Raw genomic sequence first — 17,072 nt, 5'->3', positions numbered from 1 at the left:
ACTAGAGAGATGCAAAATAATTTTCTCTGAAACATTATTTTTTAGTACGTTGAATTGTTAGCAATGTAGATATGTTTTCAGTCTCCTGCTTCCTTATTTAACTTTGACATAAGAGCCCAAAGCAAAATGTTGTTGTTTTTTCAATCTAAGACAATTTGTGTGGGTGGGAATTGTTTCTCAAGGGTGAACTTTTGCAGCGGGTTCTACAAGCATTTCATACTGATTATTAGGTAACTGACTGAACATTTCAGCTGTTTTGTGGGGGAAAGTCTTTTTAAAAAATCTATTAAAAAGCTACACTAGTTCCAAAATATCAGTTATCAATAAATAAATGAGTTTGGAGAAACACATGTTTTTGGTTCAAGATACTTCGCAAAAATACCTAGCAGAGTTTCTTCACTTTTAAACTGGAGGTTTCATTTTACTGTGCTTGATGTTTTAATTTGTTGGAAGCCAACCAGAGTGGCTGGGACAAACCAGTCAGATGGGCGGCATATAAAATTGCTGTTGATGCTGTTGTTGTTAGACATTATTTCCTGCCCCATAAATGCTGCTACAGTCGTACCTCGGAAGTCGAACAGAATCCGTAATGGAAGTCTATTCGACTTCCAAAGCACGGCTTCTGATTGGCTGCAGGATGCTCCGGCAGCCAATCAGAAGCTGCTGAAACCCCGTTGGATGTTCGGCTTCCAAAAGAACGTTCATAAACCGGAACACTCACTTCTGGTTTTCGATCATCAGGAAGCTGAAACTTATGAGTTCCGGGGCATTTGAGAACCGAGGTACGACCGTACTTGTTTGCTTTCACAAAGTTGCCAGTTTCTGGAATTACAGTTTAAGAAGGACATTGATACAGTAGAGTGGATCCAGAGGCTCAGCCAGGACTGTGCGGGGTCTGGAAACCAAGTTCTGTGACAAATGGTTGAAAGAACTGGATATAGATGATTAAGGGGAGATTTGATGCCTGTCTTCCAGTATCACAGACATTTTCTGTTCCATCGTCAAACAGTTTTTATCCTTAAGAAGTTACCTAACATTAGGAGAACCTTCTTAAGGGTGAAAACTGTTGGACGATGGAACAGAAAATGTCAAAAGGTGATGACTCTTCTTCGCTGGCAGCTAGACAGCCATCTGACAGAGTAAAATGCTGCAAATGTATCCTGTATTATATTTCCTAACTGAACAGTGTGGTTCTAAGATTAATTTCAAAGTTGCTTCCAATTGCAAAATTTTATGATTCTTCTCTCTTCCTTTGTGTGTGTATAATATATGTGTCTTCGTTAGATATTTTCCTTTTAACGGTGGAAATAAAACTGCAGAAGCCCACTCAACATTTTCTTTTGGACACTACAGCAAAAGGGATAGGGTATCAAACATCCCATCCAGAGCCAATTTCTCTTTTGGAAAAATATTTTTATTTCCTTATTTTTGCCTGATGAAGAATCTCTAGGTCATGTGCAAGTCTATGTTCCACCAAAGTTTATAAACAGTATTAAGCAAAGCTAATTATTTACCAGAATTCAATATTCACTCTTGCATCTGCTCTTCATTTTGCATCTATATGAATTTTAAATAGCTAGTAAAACAGCTGTAAAACAGTCTGTATTCTGAAACAGAAGGGAAAAATAAATCTGTATTGCCTCAGTGGATGCCAATATTAAAGCTGCTAATAAAAGCAGAAAATTAGTTCTGAGGTCCTCTAATGAAGAGAGCAGAATATCCAAGCGGCATAAACATAATACAAAAGTGATGCTATATACTGAGCACTACAAAAACAATAGTTAATTGTTTCAGTATGTGCAAGCATCTAATCTAAAGTTCATAACAATAGAGACTTTTCAAAACAAGGGGATTATGGAGTAACTATATCAAAGAGTAACTGTATAGGCAAAGCAGAGAGCAACTGGAAAATTAATTCAACCTCTGTGCTTGCTTTAGTATCCCAAAGTTGTGACGTGTTGTTGTGACTGAAGCGTTCTTCTACATCTACCTTATTTTCAGTGTGCCCATCACTGCTTTGTCTCAAACTTTGTGATTGGCATGGATGAAGAGAAGGCCCCTACAATGGCATGGTTCAGACATAATAACAGACCACCGTTTGTTGTTCTTTCATGAATCTTGTGGCTTCCCCTCTCCTTTTCATACTGCAAGATGAGATTGAAAGCTTCTGTTTCTTGTTAAGAGTCAACCTCAGTTTGCTTTTGTCTTAGAACTCTGCAAATGATGGTATATTCAGGTCACTCTTAAAGAAGAAGAAGAAAAACCAGGATCTCCTTGCAGCATTTCATCTTGCTCCTTGCAAGTGTGGTGCAACAGCCTTTGCATGACGATGTTATGTCACTGTTTCTGTAATGAGAAAAGTTACAGATAGACATCCCTTCACCCCTACCCATACTATTTCAGCGTGGCACAATAGGGAAGAAAAGTGGTGTGCAGTTTTACTTTGAGAGACCAAAGGAGAAATGCCAATTCTCTGGCATAGCGCCCAATATTTGGGCATCAGCACAGACAGAAAGGAACAGGCCAAAGAAGTAATGGTGAGTTTGGGAGCGTTTCTAGAGCACAGCTTGGTCTACAAATGCTTTGTCCTCCTTCTGTGGACTTCATGTATTTTAGAAGATGGGGGGAAATTTCAGGATTTAGGCATAATTTTTGTGGAACATGCATGCAGGTGTTTGTGAATGTAATATATTACACATATATATCGACCACAGGCCAGTATCTTTCCAGGCCTTTGATAACTATCCTGTCTTTATTCAGATAGTTGAAAAAACCTGATTTTCTTTTTCATTTTCTCTCTGAGAGTAAGTATTGCATTTTCTCAGGGAGTTTTTCCAGTCGTATATCTTGCATCTTCTTCAAATATAATCACTACAATTTTGCATCCTATGCAATCATATAATTTTGCTATAGTTATCCAATTTTCTATCTTTATCCAGAAAAAGTTTTTGAGCTTTATTCTTGTCTCTGTCTTTCATTGTGGCTTAGCACAGTATCATTCTAGTGACTTATCGCCAGGAGAAAGAGGAAAAAATACAACAGCTGTGGGCAGCAGGCCTGAACTTGGGATCTATTATTATTTGAGTTACTATATTTAACTATTTAGCCGCTGGCTACAAGTCATCCATCCTCAGTTGTGTACACAAACTTAGATCTTTGTTCAGCAGTGCTCTCTGAATCCTATAAAATAATAAAAAGAAAAACCACCAACTAGTCAGTGATCTGCTGTAATATTAAGCCAACCACTCTGTGGCTTTTTTCTCTGTTCAATGAAATGAAGAGCTCCATGCAACTTACTCCACGTAAGAGGACAGAAGATTGCAGGCAGCATGTATCATTCACCAAAATAAGATTATAGCAATTACCCCTATGTCACTTTATTTTTGAGTGGGGATTTGAACTCTGGTCTTTGAGATCCTGGTGCAACACATGAACACCGCACTAGCTTGTGTCATGCTGTTACTGTATGCTCTTCCATGTCTAACCTGTTGTAAATGGAAAACTAAGGGCTGCCTGTTCAGATGTTGCCTTCCAAGCATCTACACAACACAATCAATTTGTTAATGCATGGTCCCCAAAAATCTATGTAAATAGAAGTTGGCATTAATGTAAGACCTGCCATGCTTATAGAGAAGCCATGCCATGGAGAGTTGAAGCCTTTGGTATTCAGTGATTCAGTTATTCAATAGTGTCCTCACTCAATCTTTTTTTCTTATATGTGACTGATATAAGCATGTAACACTCTACAAGTTTTGTTGGAATGTATGAAAGTTATTTTACTATAACATTAATAAAAAATAAAAGGCTTTACTAAAAAGAAAGCTTTTTTGCCTTCTTATCTACTCAACTCAGGAAACTGTGGAGAATAATTTTCCTGTCCTATGCCTTGTGTTCAAAAAATGAAATAAAATTATTTCCTGCCTGCCTTCCACCCTCTCCCTCTTGCCCCCCACCCCCGCCGAGAGTTGTGGGCTAGGGATAAAATTATCTACAGTACACAGATTCAGAAAGAGCAATACCTATATGAAGTATGTGTGATTCTGATTGGCTGATTGTTGATAATATATTGAGGGGCAGCTGAACATATACCCCCCCCCAACTGGGGAAAGTCATGCCAAGTGACATTTTGGTCTGCCATATTGGTTCAAAATGATGACTGGCATCCAAATATTGACAATGACCACTGATCCCAGCTTGGGAACCCTCGTGCTAGGTTTGGTGATGATATCTCAAGAGGTAGCCGAACCTATGGAGAGCAGATGGAGAGACCGTCAGGACACTTTCTGAACTATATAGTAGATAGCCATTCTAGGGAGCAATCTGCTTTACCCTGCCTGTGAAACAACTCCATTTTCTATTACCTTTCCCTCTACCTGAGGAATTTATCAGGTTAAATCTACTAAACAAATCACTAGCAAGGCCCTATCTTGCAGTTATACTTACAAATTCAACCTTTTCCAACCTCTCTCCTTCCTGATTGAATGTTTCCCATCCTAGCCATGATTGGTTGAGAGTATCCAGGAGATTGACACTATGTTCAGTCCATCACTGGTACTGCCACCACAGTATTCAACTTTGTTTTCAGCAGCCAAACATTTCCTTGATAAAGAAACATTTCAGCAGGAACACTACCAGTCTGTGCAGCTGTCTTTTTGTTCTTTTGTAGTATTCTCCCTCTAGATTTAATATGCCATTGATGGAAATTCCAAACACTGAATTTTATTTTAAGTGGGAGCCGAACCAAAAATTTGTGGGGTTCAGTTTTTGTAGCAATAAGATTACTCTTTGTGGACTGCATGCATTTTCTCTGAGAGATACGTGCTGTTTAAGAAGACATCCCTCTCAAACTTTTCTGTGTTATTTGGATGTACCACATAGCCACTTCCTGAAAGCATTCAGCAGATGTTTTGTTGTATTTAATACAAAGCCCTGGGTTTGATACCATTTTTTCTTGAAAGAACAAATAACTCAGTTTTCAAAAGCTCCATCATTTCCAACCAAAAACACACTACTAGGATGTATGCAGACATTGCTATTGACTATTCATAACAGTATTCAACCATGCGGAGGACCAGTCCCATGCAAACATAGGCTATCATTTGCATCACAACAAATGGCGTTACCATTTTTAAAAAAATCTTGAGGTTTTGCATCAAGGCTTTGGAGGTTACAAAAATGCATATTTATAAAATCCCATTTTCTTAGCATTCAGATTCTTTAATCAAGAGAGCTAAACAGAACAAATTATCCTAAATAACATAAACAGCTATAAAAGTGCTTGCCTTAAACGGCCTTTTTCTGCATATATAAATATAAATGTTTTAGTGAACTGCTTCAGCTTTTGTACTTAGAAATTCACCTCTTTTTAGTTTTTTCCTTGCTTGTGGTTAAACGTTTTTGTTTTACAGTACATTGCCAGTATATAGACCAATAAATTTGACTCTTGTTACTTTATTTTTTATAATTAAATTCTCCCACTCTATACAATTATCTTTCCCCCCCTCCATTTTTCTTTTAAATGCAGAGGCTTGTTGCTACAGGAGAACAGCAGGCTTTCAGAAGCACTACATTACTATAAATTGGCCATTGGAAGCAGACCGACTTTAGCCTGTAAGTAAAGCTGCATGTTCATTTGTTTTTAAAAGATGCTTTTCTCTCGTGCTGTGGTATAAATACCACTTTTGGAAAAGAGTGCTGAAAAATACATTTTATCTGTAAAGAATTAATTGTGCGCAAGGGAGAGATTCTGCTTGCACATAGGTATTTTTCATAATACCTCCTAAGCCCCCCTACGTGCAAAGGTTGCTCATTACCAGCCTTCCTTATTTATTTGGCGAATAGCTACCATTCCTGTTGAATTTTATGACAGAAGCTTTGTTTGTTCTTCAGACTCACATACCTACCTGGTTGGGGTTCAAATGTTTTTCTCGTTGCAGTAGTAGAATGTGGCATTTTATCGTACATAATCTTCTTTAGAGAAATGGGTAGCGGCAAGAGTCTTTTAATCTATAGCATGACCATTGTCAGTCACGATGGTACAAGTTCAGCAACATCTGGAGGGCTGCAGGTTCACCACCCCTCCTTTATAACGTACGGTTTTGACAATAAAGAATTGGACCATATTGGAGATTGTAAAGATCAGTCTAGTTTTACAAATATGTACTAGCAACTGTAGTCATCATGGCTTTGATGGTTTTAAGCAAGCCTGGCTATAGTGGGATCTCATATGAATGTGTGATATCTTTTTATTTTTCTCTCACACAGCTGCCTATTTAAATACTGGTATCATCTTAATGAACCAAGGCAAGGCTGACGAAGCCAGGAAGACATTCCTGAAGTGTTCAGAAATTCCTGATGAAAATTTAAAAGATCCACATGCTCACAAGAGCTCGGTTACTAGCTGCCTTTATAATTTGGGGAAACTCTACCATGAACAAGGACAGTATGAGGTGAGACCTTTTTCTTCCACAACCATGTTAGATACCTTCACAAGCTTCATTATAATAGTTGCTTAAAACCAATTGGTTGAGTCCAAAGTTGTGCTTAGCAGTGTTCCACCCTTGCTGGGCCAGCGGGTGATTTTTGCTCATCCTCATCTTCCCAGACCCTTTGCATTTCCTGAAGGTTTGGAGCCTTCCGTGAGGCAGCACAGGGAAGGCAGAATTTTTGTTGGTGAGAACATGGCTTTGAGCCCAGCATGATACTTCTAGAGATCTGCAAAGGGTATGGGAGGGTGTCATTCAGTGAGAAGGAAAATAAATTTCAAGCAATTGCAATAAATAAACTATGAACAAACATTGGAACATAGGAAGCTTCTTTTTACCCCTATACTCATGGGTCCAGCCAGCCAGCCATGGCTAGAAAATGCACACACACCCGCTCCATCCCTCCACCTCCACTACTACCTGATGTTACTGGAGGTGGCCCAGGGAAGCCCTGGCATGCTAAATGCAGCGGGGGAGAATAAAGGAGGCCAGAGAGGAGCAGGCAGGAGGAGTGGTGGTGAAGGAGGCGGCAGAGGGTGACAAGTGCAGGAGGCAGTAAATGGCACCTCCCTGTTGTCCCCAGCCTGCTACATGAGGTGACTGCCTCATTGAGCTTCATGAGCAGGCAGGTCCTGCATCTGTTTCAATACTCTTTGCACTGAACGGCAGCAGTTCTCCAGGGTTTTAGACAGGGGTCTTTTCAAACCCCATGTGGAGATGCCAGGAACTGGGGACTTTCTTCATTCAAAGGAGTTTCTCTATCGCTAAGCTCCCTAGTGAGCTTTGACCCTTGTCCTGTGGTTTTTGTATGTTTATGCTTGGGCTAAGGTAGCCCAGCTGAATAAGCCTCAATGCAAAGCTGCTTGTATTTTATGCATTCTGCATAAATCAGTTATCCTTCATATTCTTCCAGCCTTTTGCATGAAACAATACAGATTGTAATAGTGATTTGTGTTTATAGTAGATCGAGAGCTATCATTCTGAGCATTTGAATCACATGATAATAAAAATACTCATCTGTAGTTAAATCCTAATTTGTATATTGTGTAATTCTACAGAATTTTAAATGTAAGCTAATGAGCCTTTGGAAGTTCTTAAATATTCCATTTCCCCTTCTTCAAATGAGATGGGAAATGATGAAAATTATTCTGCATTGCGTTGAAGAGACTCATCTTTTTTGTTGACTTTTTTATAAGTGGGAAATGTGACCCTCTTCATGATTAATGAAGACAATTGCATCTTTCTTGTATTAAATTTGCATGTAGAAATCGCTTCTGAAATCCATGCTCTAATAAGAATATTTCTTTCTTTCTCTCTCCCTCCCCCCAGGATGCCCTTACAGTTTACAAAGAAGCAATACAGAAAATGCCAAGGCAGTTTGCACCACAAAGTTTATATAACATGATGGGTGAGTACAAAGCAAACATTTGAAAAGAAAATTCAGCATTTTTACCATCAAGGTGATTAGATTATTTGTAACTCCCCATTCGATTCCTGAAGTTTCATTCAAGATTATTTATATTGGCCATTATATATGAGACACTGAGACCTTATTGTTCTGCCCACAGTACATATTTCTGTTTTTCTGTTGAATTAAATTTTTTAAAGAGTTTAGGGAATGTATTATTCCCTCTTCATACTTTCAAAGTTCATAGACGAGAAGTTTTTTTGGGGGGGAGGTACCAGGCTCCTTGATCAGAAAGAGAGAAGCCTAGATACCTGCACCATTTTTTTAATTTTAGATTATGTATAAACCACTTTCCTATATTTGTGTATCCAAAGTGCTGTACAGTCAATAAAACCAATTTAAAGCAACAAAAGATCAATACGTAAAACTCAGACTAAAAAAGCAGTAGCAGATGAATCAGGCAAGACAAATTTCAAACTCTGAATGCCTGTTGAAATAAAATAATCTTAAAATCATATCTAGAAGTGATTAAAAAAGAGGGCCTGCCGGATCTTCCCAAGAGGAAATCTCCAGAATTGTCCCACCACCACCACTGAAAAGCTCATGCCTTGTTTCATTTGTGAGTGGGTTTTCTCCATCCCAATGAGGAAGGAAGTCTCATGTGGCTTTCTTTGGAGGGTGAGGGCGCATTTCTTCCTCCCCATGTGGCCTGCTTTGGGCCAATAGCCTCGGGAGAGCGAGCTTGCATTTAATAGTTTGCTCCTTGCCCAAGACCTTTCTTCCAGTCTACAGCCCATGGAAACAGGGCATCCAAAGCTGATTGAAGGGCTTGGTAAGTTCCTATGGGCTTAAAGCAGTCTTTCACTTGGTCCTGACCTAGACTAGTAAGGAGTTTGTCAGGATTAGCACACAGATGGGCAACCAGTTGGTATAAAACCATCATAATCTTCTGGCTACCATATGGCTCTGTTTATATCTGCAAATGTGTGTGTTTAGTCAGCAAACTGCTTGTGACCATGATCCCATAGTGCCCACAACCTACATTTAGCTGAATGTCTGAAAAGGGTTTGTATTATGCAAGCTGGACATTCATTTTATTTTCTTGTGACAAAGAACCTAAGGAACTATATATTTTAATATAGCAAGGTTATTCTTAGTCAGGTGTGATCTTCAGGACTTGAGATTTAATGTTCTAGGTAGCTGCCATTGTACATTGACTAGATTCGCTGAACCGACTTCTTCTAAACAAACTGGGAAAGGGACAAACAAATTATTTGTACTTCCACTTACCATAATTATTGAAAAGGACTGAAGCTAGTCTTGCACATGGCCCCACACATCTCCTCTTCTTCTTCCTTGCTCACCAGACAGTAAGATAGTTGAACTAACTCCCTGTAGAAAGCTTTGGACAATTCTAAGCTTGAGAAGATAAATGCTCATGGGTGTTGTATTTTATTTGAACTAAGGTTTAATGCAAAAATAAAAGTTCAAATAGTGGACCTGTTTAACTCTTTGATTACAATGTGTTTAGTGCTTTCAAAGAACAAGAACTCCAGTTAGACCTATTATTAACAATTTAGTGTTAAATTGTTAATATTAAGTCACTTGTACCATCTGTTTTCCATGATTTTCAAGGAATATGCCTAGTGTCTTTTGTCTCACTGGTCTGGCCAGCTGGTTCCTACTTTAAAAATGTTGCTACTTTTACGGTAGATTGACATTTTTAGCCTTCAGGTTTAAAGTTTAACAGTTTAGTTCTCTCTTCTACTTATTGGTATCATGGTCGTTCTTGCATTGTCTACCCAGAATGTGCATCGTATATGAAATTGTGAAATAAATTTGGTCTGCAGTATTGGTGTGATTTATTTGGCCAGGTGTGCTTGATTCAAACTAAGGAAACCATATGTTTGGCCCTTTACCAAAGGAAAACAATTTATCAGTCTTTTCATTTCACTTTCAAAAGGGAGAATTAGTATGATTTAAAATGATTATCAGTCTAATTTTTTAAGATTGCATGAAGTGTTTGTTTGGTGTATGTTTTCCTTTTTTGGCACTTCATTTTAAGAAGAAAGTATAAGGGTAACACAGATTAATTGGCTTGGCATTCGGACATGCCATACAAAGGCTAAAGTCCAACTCAGCTGCATTAAATAGGTAATCTATTTTGTTTTAAGGCTTCAATTAATTCTTGGGGTCAAAAGAAGTAATGGTCCCTATGGGAACTTGAGTAGTTTAATGTTAAAATTAGGCTGGCTTGGTCCTTTTCTGTCCTGGAAATATGATATTATGCAGTTGATTGTGTTGCATTGCTCTTAAAACCACACAAGCCCACCTGCTAGAATAATTCATATGTTAGTCAGCTTAATGGTATAAATGTAAGTTGGAGCATAGGGGCTTTATTTTAATATTAAAAGGTAACAGGAAAGAGAGCAAGGCTGATATACTCAGGTTTCAGATCATTAGTTACACACATTTTTTCCTGTATGTAACTTCATTCCTCTAAGTGCACCTTGAATGCCTGTCCTTCAGGTGTAATTTTGATAAATCATCTAGGTGGTATTTTGACACTTTGTTCATCATTTGTGCCTACCACTACTGGTCACAATTAGGTATCCCTCTTCAAATACACGTGGTTTTCCTTACTTATCATAAATATGAGGTGATAAACTAGGAAATTCAGGTGTGGCTTCTGGCGGTTCCCTTATTGCGAGAAGTAAGATTACAGGGAACCAGACAGAGGGCCTTCTCAGTAGTGGTGCCCTCCCTGTGGAACGCCCGCCCATCAGATGTCAAGGAAATAAGCAGCTATCCTATTTTTAAAAGGCAACTGAAGTGGCCCTGTTTAGGGAAGTTTTTAATATTTAATTCTGTATTGTTTTTAACACTCGATTGGGAGCCGCCCAGAGTGGCTGGGAAAACTCAGCCAGATGGGCAGGGTGCAAATAATAAATCTGCTGAATGTGGATACCTTTATAAAAGACAATCTACGCTGAGTTCAGGGCCCTCATTTTGATCATGATTTGTTCATGCTCTGGAGGTTATAGGATTGCAGAGCTCCTATGGTCTAAACGATTTCTCTCTTCCTTGTTGAAATTGATTAACTTTGGATTTCATTTTGCATCTCCGTTTTAGCTGTTGATTCTGCTAAATTACTTTAAAAAAAAAGTCTAGTGAAGCCAATTAACTAAGCTCGGTTTTGATTGGGTGTCTGGGTCCATAAGGAATCGTTCAAGCGAAATAAATAGAAATTGACTCTGTTAACAAACACTTACAAATTAGATCAAGGTGCCTGGGCTCTTAGTACAAAAATGGAAGATGTTCTTGATCTGCCCAGACACATGCTGAAGGAGCATCCTTCATTTATATACATAGATATATATGCAAATTATAAAATATATCTTATCTTTTTACATTTGGATTTCTCATGCAGTTGGATTTATTCATGCATAAGTTAAGCTTTAAAATATTTAGGTCATTGTTTAGATCAGCTGTGGGAAAACTTTGGCTTTCCAGATGTTGCTGACCTACAACTCCCATAATCCCTGGGAGTTAGCCATGCTTGTGGATGCTGATGGGAGTTGTACTTCCACAACATCTGGAGGGCCAAAGGTTTCCTCATACCTGGTCTAAAAAGTTGAATTTCGTGATATAGTTCTGACACAGAAACAGTATGATTATAGTACTCAACAACAATATGCTATCCCTTTCCCCCCCTTTTATCTTCTCACTTAAATACACTAGAGATCTGGTTAATTCATTGACATTTTGATATAAGATCCCTTACACATGGACCAGCCTTATATCCACAGTGTTAACATCTGTAAACAGATGGAGGTTTACTGGTATTAAGGTTGAATGATGAGATTAGAGGGACCTGCAGAGTTATTTCCCATGTAGGTATTTCTCTTTCACAGTAGCTGACAATGAGACTGAATGATGGAACCCAGACATGAGCAACACAAGTTATGAGATAATGCTAAACTATAGTTTTGTGTAACGTAAGAGCCATACTTCCATACTACTGTTTGAAGCTGGCTTTGTTTCCATAAGCCATAGTTAAGAATAACCACAGTTTGTCAGGGTTTGGACACAATGGCAAAGAGTGGATAGATAGAAACAGAAACAAAAGCATCCAATCTCTTCTTTGTGGTGGTGCCAGAGAAGATGGGGAATTCATGAGCCTGAGTTTTGTATATAGATATAGTTTTATATAGATATAAATGTACACTCAGATAAATATTTGTTTTGAAATTATCACCACCATCACCATTTCAACTTGTTAATCAATTGTTACACAGAGTGTCTTACAACACCTTTAAGAACATAAACAAATGATACCATAGAAACAGAACAAAACAAATTGCACATAACAGTCGTAGGAAGCTCTGCGCTTCACTAGTAACAAAAGGTGTCATTGGACCTCCAAATTATTCTGCAAAAGACCACCAGCACTACCAGTCTTGACAATTTTTTATTTCTTTTTGCTCTCTATTTCCGGGCTATTCTTTATTTCCCACCAGAGCTGCTGCTTCCTCAAATTCAGTCAGGAATTGAAATGAAAGTGCACCTAGTTACCTTCACTATCCCCTAATTTCTTTCCAGTATTCAGTGAATTTCATATTTGCTCTGTTAACACAACCTTGCAGATAAAACCCACATAGCACACACATGTGTTAGTTACTGACAGCATGAAACAAACAAGACCCCTAGCTTGTGAAAGTTCGCTTGCTCACTAGGAAATAGTTCTTACTTGCCACAGATGGCAAGCTGAGCAGCTTTTTGGAAGCCTCAACAATGTGTTCTTCACCTCTCTTACTTGCACAGAGTGCTTCAGTTCAGTCTGTATTCAAGCTGACATCCCTTGTCTTACACTTATTGTATTTAATAAAACAAGGAGCGTTTTAAGTGGAAGTGAATTAATTTAAGTGTTCTGGGCATTGTAGCACATGTTCCTTTGCACCAATATTTGTGGAATGTTTTCATTTTTATTTTTCTGTGCTTGAAGCCAACCTCGAATCAGGAGACATTTTTATTAACTGGGAATAAACCAAAAGGAAGACCCTACAGGCATAGTCTTTTAAATCTGGAACAGAATGCGTACCTCCTCTATTCAGATTATGTAAATCCAGATTTTGTTACAATTTGCCCCCACTGAGAAATAAAGTAAAATATAATTGCCTTCCCCCCCCCTTGTCCCTTAAATACTAAGATGACATTCAATTAGTGTGCTAAACAAGGTGCCTCACTGCCTGCATATATTAAACAGTTCCTAATCTTTCACTTCATATAACAATTTTTGCCTGGCATAATTAAGACTTTGGTATTCTCTTGGGCAACTAATGAATCTTTCCCTACCGTTCCCTTTTTGTGCTATGATTTAAGTAATGTACAATAGTATTTCTATCACACAGACTCTAGGGATGCATTATTAAAAGTCATCAGATTTCTCTTGGGACTATACTAGAAGTCTCACAATTGATCTTTCTCTGTTACACGTATCACTTAAAGAGCAAAGCTGTCATTAATCACAATATTTTTGTTGATGCAAGCCCAGTTCAAAGTTCTACACTGCATATAAGTTTCCTATTTTTGTATTAAATTTTGAGCACTAACACAATGCAGGGCAAAAAATGTCCTCATGAAAATATAGCGTTCGTTGCTACATACTTCATTCACATCCAGCTATACTTTCTTAACTGGGTGGGGAACTGCATGTTGGGTTTCCATTTCCAATCCAAGGGCTATTCCACTCTTTAGGGGTCTTTTTAAAAAATAATATTTTTTATTAGGTTTTTGATAATTTTATGCATATAAAACATAACCTTTTCAAACATTTAAATACAAGGTTCTTTTGAACCTTCGGACCTCCTTCCCTCCCTCCATGGATTCCATATTTAAAATTAAGTTAGCCTCATCTTTTACCTTTAGGTAAAGGTAAAGGGACCCCTGACCATTAGGTCCAGTCGTGACTGACTCTGGGGTTGCGGCGCTCATCTCGCTTTATTGGCCGAGGGAGCCGGCGTACAGCTTCCGGGTCATGTGGCCAGCATGACTAAGCCGCTTCTGGCGAACCAGAGTAGCGCACGGAAACGCCATTTACCTTCGCGCCGGAGCGGTACCTATTTATCTACTTGCACTTTGATGTGCTTTCGAATTGCTAGGTTGGCAGGAGCAGGGACCGAGCAATGGGAGCTCACCCCATCACGGGGATTCGAACCACCGACCTTCTGATCGTCAAGTCCTAGGCTCTGTGGTTTAACCCACAGCGCTACCCGCGTCCCACTCTTTTACCTTTATCTATCTATTATTTAGGGGATGCAGGTAGTGCTATGTACTAAACCACTGAGCCTAGGGCTTGCTGATCAGAAGGTTGGCGGTTCAAATCCCCGTGACGGGGTAAGCTCCTGTTGCTCGGTCCCAGCTCCTGCCCAGCCAGCAGTTCGAAAGCATGTCAAAGTGCAAGTAGATAAATATGTACCACTCCGGCGGGAAGGTAAATGGCATTTCTGTGCACTTCTCTGGTTTCGCCAGAAGCGGCTTAGTCATGCTGGTCACATGACCCGGAAGCTGTCTGTGGACAAACATCTGCTCCCTCGGCCTATAGAGCGAGATGAATGTCGCAACCCCAGAGTCGTCCGCGACTGGACCTAACGGTCGGGGTCCCTTCACCTTTTTATCTATTAATTAACCATAATTATCATAAATAATTCCACATTACAAGTGTCCTTACATCCATGCCAAAGATTTTAACTGTTTACAGTGGTCTTTTAAGTAAATTACAATTTTACTCCAGTCTTTAGTAAATATTTGATCTTCCTGGTTTCTGATCTTCCCTGTCAGTCTCGCCATCTCCTCATACTCCATCAGTTTCAGTTGCCATTCTTCTTTCTCTTTGGGGGTCTCCCCCCGCAAAGCTACAATGGGAAGCAAGGCTTTTGATTCAGTATACCCACTGCCCCTTCTCTACTATTCAGTCTTTTCACCATCTACATCTATCTCTTCCTTCCTGGTAGCCTTCTACCTGCTGAGCCTCTCACCATTAGGCAAGCCAGCTCCAGCCGCTGAGCGCAGCTGTAGTCTTGTGACCTCTGCACCTGCAGTCACTCTGCATCTCCTAGCTGCAGCACCAGCTACAAAGCAGAGACAGGGCCACAATTGTTAAAACAATTGTTTTAACTGTGTGTTGTTGTTGTTGTTGTTGTTGTTTTTTAAAAATCTTTTAACTGTTTTTAATTTATGTGGTGTTTGATGGTGGTGGTGGTAGTGTTTGTTATTCTTGAGGAAGGGAAGATGTGCCTGGGAGGATATGTGTCCGTTATATTTATTTGGTAGTTGTGACTTTTTATTCACGCTGATATATTTTAATGACGGACGATTAAGAAATATTTTAAACAAAGCAAACAAATATATTTGCATGGTAACCTCTTAACAAATGCTTTGCAGAGCTTCGTTCGTCATTCTGTAAATCGGCTTCTGCTGTGCAGCAGTTTAAATATACCTAAAATCATGTTTCATGTAGCATAGACTTTTGAGACAGTGTTACATGTTTCAAGAGGCTTAAATCTGTTAGTCCACCAGGATGGCTAACCTGTAGCCTTCCAGATGTTGCTTGAACTACAGCTCATATCATCTCTGACTACTGGGCCTTGCTGGGTCTGATGGGAGTTGTAATTCAGAAACATCTGGTTTGCCACAGGTTAACTGGTATGTCCTCATGTGTTTGGAAAAGGTACAAATTGTACACATCCTTTGTATTTTCAAACAAATGAGTTCTAAAGGCTCCTAGTTCTAAGGTAAAGTGGACCCTTAAAACACATTCAGCAAATGCCTGCATCCCTTTTCCATAAAGGGACAGGCTAAGCAAAGAGGATTTGCTTGTGTCTGTCATTTTTTTGTAACAAACAGTAGCATTTTACAGACCTTAATATTTTAAGCTTCCTTTTGCTCCCCTCAAAACTGCATATTCAGGTTGCCAAGAAGCATCTGGAGCTATAAAAATGGATTTATTTCAACAAAAATGAATAATTTACTTCGCTGAAATCTTTTGGCTGAGCCTTATTTCTGCTTTTAACTATAATTTGTTTGTCTTTTACAAATATGATGCTGCAGGAGGAAATTCTGCTGCATACTCAGCTATATTCACATGTTTAGAAGCTACTGTGTAGTAGATATTGGAAATTTAAAATCCACTGTTCAGCTATGTGTGTGAATTCGTATAAAGGAGAAACACATTAAAGTTCTTCACACTCTTGTGTTTGAAACCCTTATTTCTCACCATAAAGCTTGAAGTATCTTATTGCCTAACTTTTTAACCAACTGACCACAGCTGTTAGTATCAGCTATAGACAGATGCATTATTGCAAACTGAAAGTTCTATATAAATCATCATTGCATATATTTATGGTGATGCATTTTAATACTGCTTGACATTCAGGGATCAGCAGTGGAATTTCTGGCAGCACAGTCTAAGATAACTTTCAGAGAGCAGCTAATTTTAGTAGACAATCTACAACGATCTAGTTGTTCTGAGAGGATCGTATGAAATCCAGCCCATGGTGTCCTGAATTTCCTTTCCCTCTTAATTGCCGTACTCTCATATAGAAGACAGCACATCAGATATCATTGAACATATGGTAGTAGAACAAGGACAGGTATATCTGGATGGAGCTTCCTTTCATGCCCCATTTCAGTCAGGGATTTTGATCTGTTTACATGAATGTGATAATATTGTTGTTGTTTAGTCGTGTCCAACTCTTCGTGACCCCATGGACCAGAGCATGCCAGGCACTCCTGTCTTCCACTGCCTCCTGCAGTTTGGTCAAACGCATGTTCGTAGCTTCAAGAACACTGTCCAACCATCCCGTCCTCTGTCGTCCCCTTCTCCTGGTGCCCTCCATCTTTCCCAACATCAGGGTCTTTTCCAGGGAGTCTTCTCTTCTCATGAGGTGGCCAAAGTATTGGAGCCTCAATATTAGGAGCCCTTTATTTATGAACTTCTTCTGGAAACTGAGGGGAGATTATTTGATGTTGCTCACTGGCAAAATGCTTACCAGTTATGAAAAATGCTGCCTCTGGAGGTCTCACTGACAATAATGTCAATTTTTAGATGCCAGCTGTAGACTTTTCCTTTTCATCGGGCTTTCTGATTGACCTGAGTAACTATCCAGTCCTATTAACAG

General features: G+C 39.1%; 1 protein-coding gene across 1 annotated transcript in view; it reads left to right on the top strand.

The window, feature by feature from the left end:
• TMTC2 (transmembrane O-mannosyltransferase targeting cadherins 2) overlaps window positions 1-17,072 on the top strand; it is a 181,286-nt gene that overhangs the window by 122,981 nt on the left and 41,233 nt on the right. The window contains exons 5-7 of the mRNA XM_080971472.1: window positions 5,525-5,610; window positions 6,265-6,449; window positions 7,815-7,893. Coding sequence (XP_080827598.1) covers window positions 5,525-5,610; window positions 6,265-6,449; window positions 7,815-7,893 — 350 coding nt within the window. The remainder of the gene's footprint in view (window positions 1-5,524; window positions 5,611-6,264; window positions 6,450-7,814; window positions 7,894-17,072) is intronic.

Source organism: Podarcis pityusensis (assembly GCF_964106645.2).
Source record: "Podarcis pityusensis genome assembly, chromosome: 10".
In the NCBI taxonomy this organism is placed as follows: domain Eukaryota; kingdom Metazoa; phylum Chordata; class Lepidosauria; order Squamata; family Lacertidae; genus Podarcis; species Podarcis pityusensis.
The sequence above is the reverse complement of the archived record's forward strand: the minus strand, read 5'-3'. Positions and strand labels throughout refer to the sequence as shown.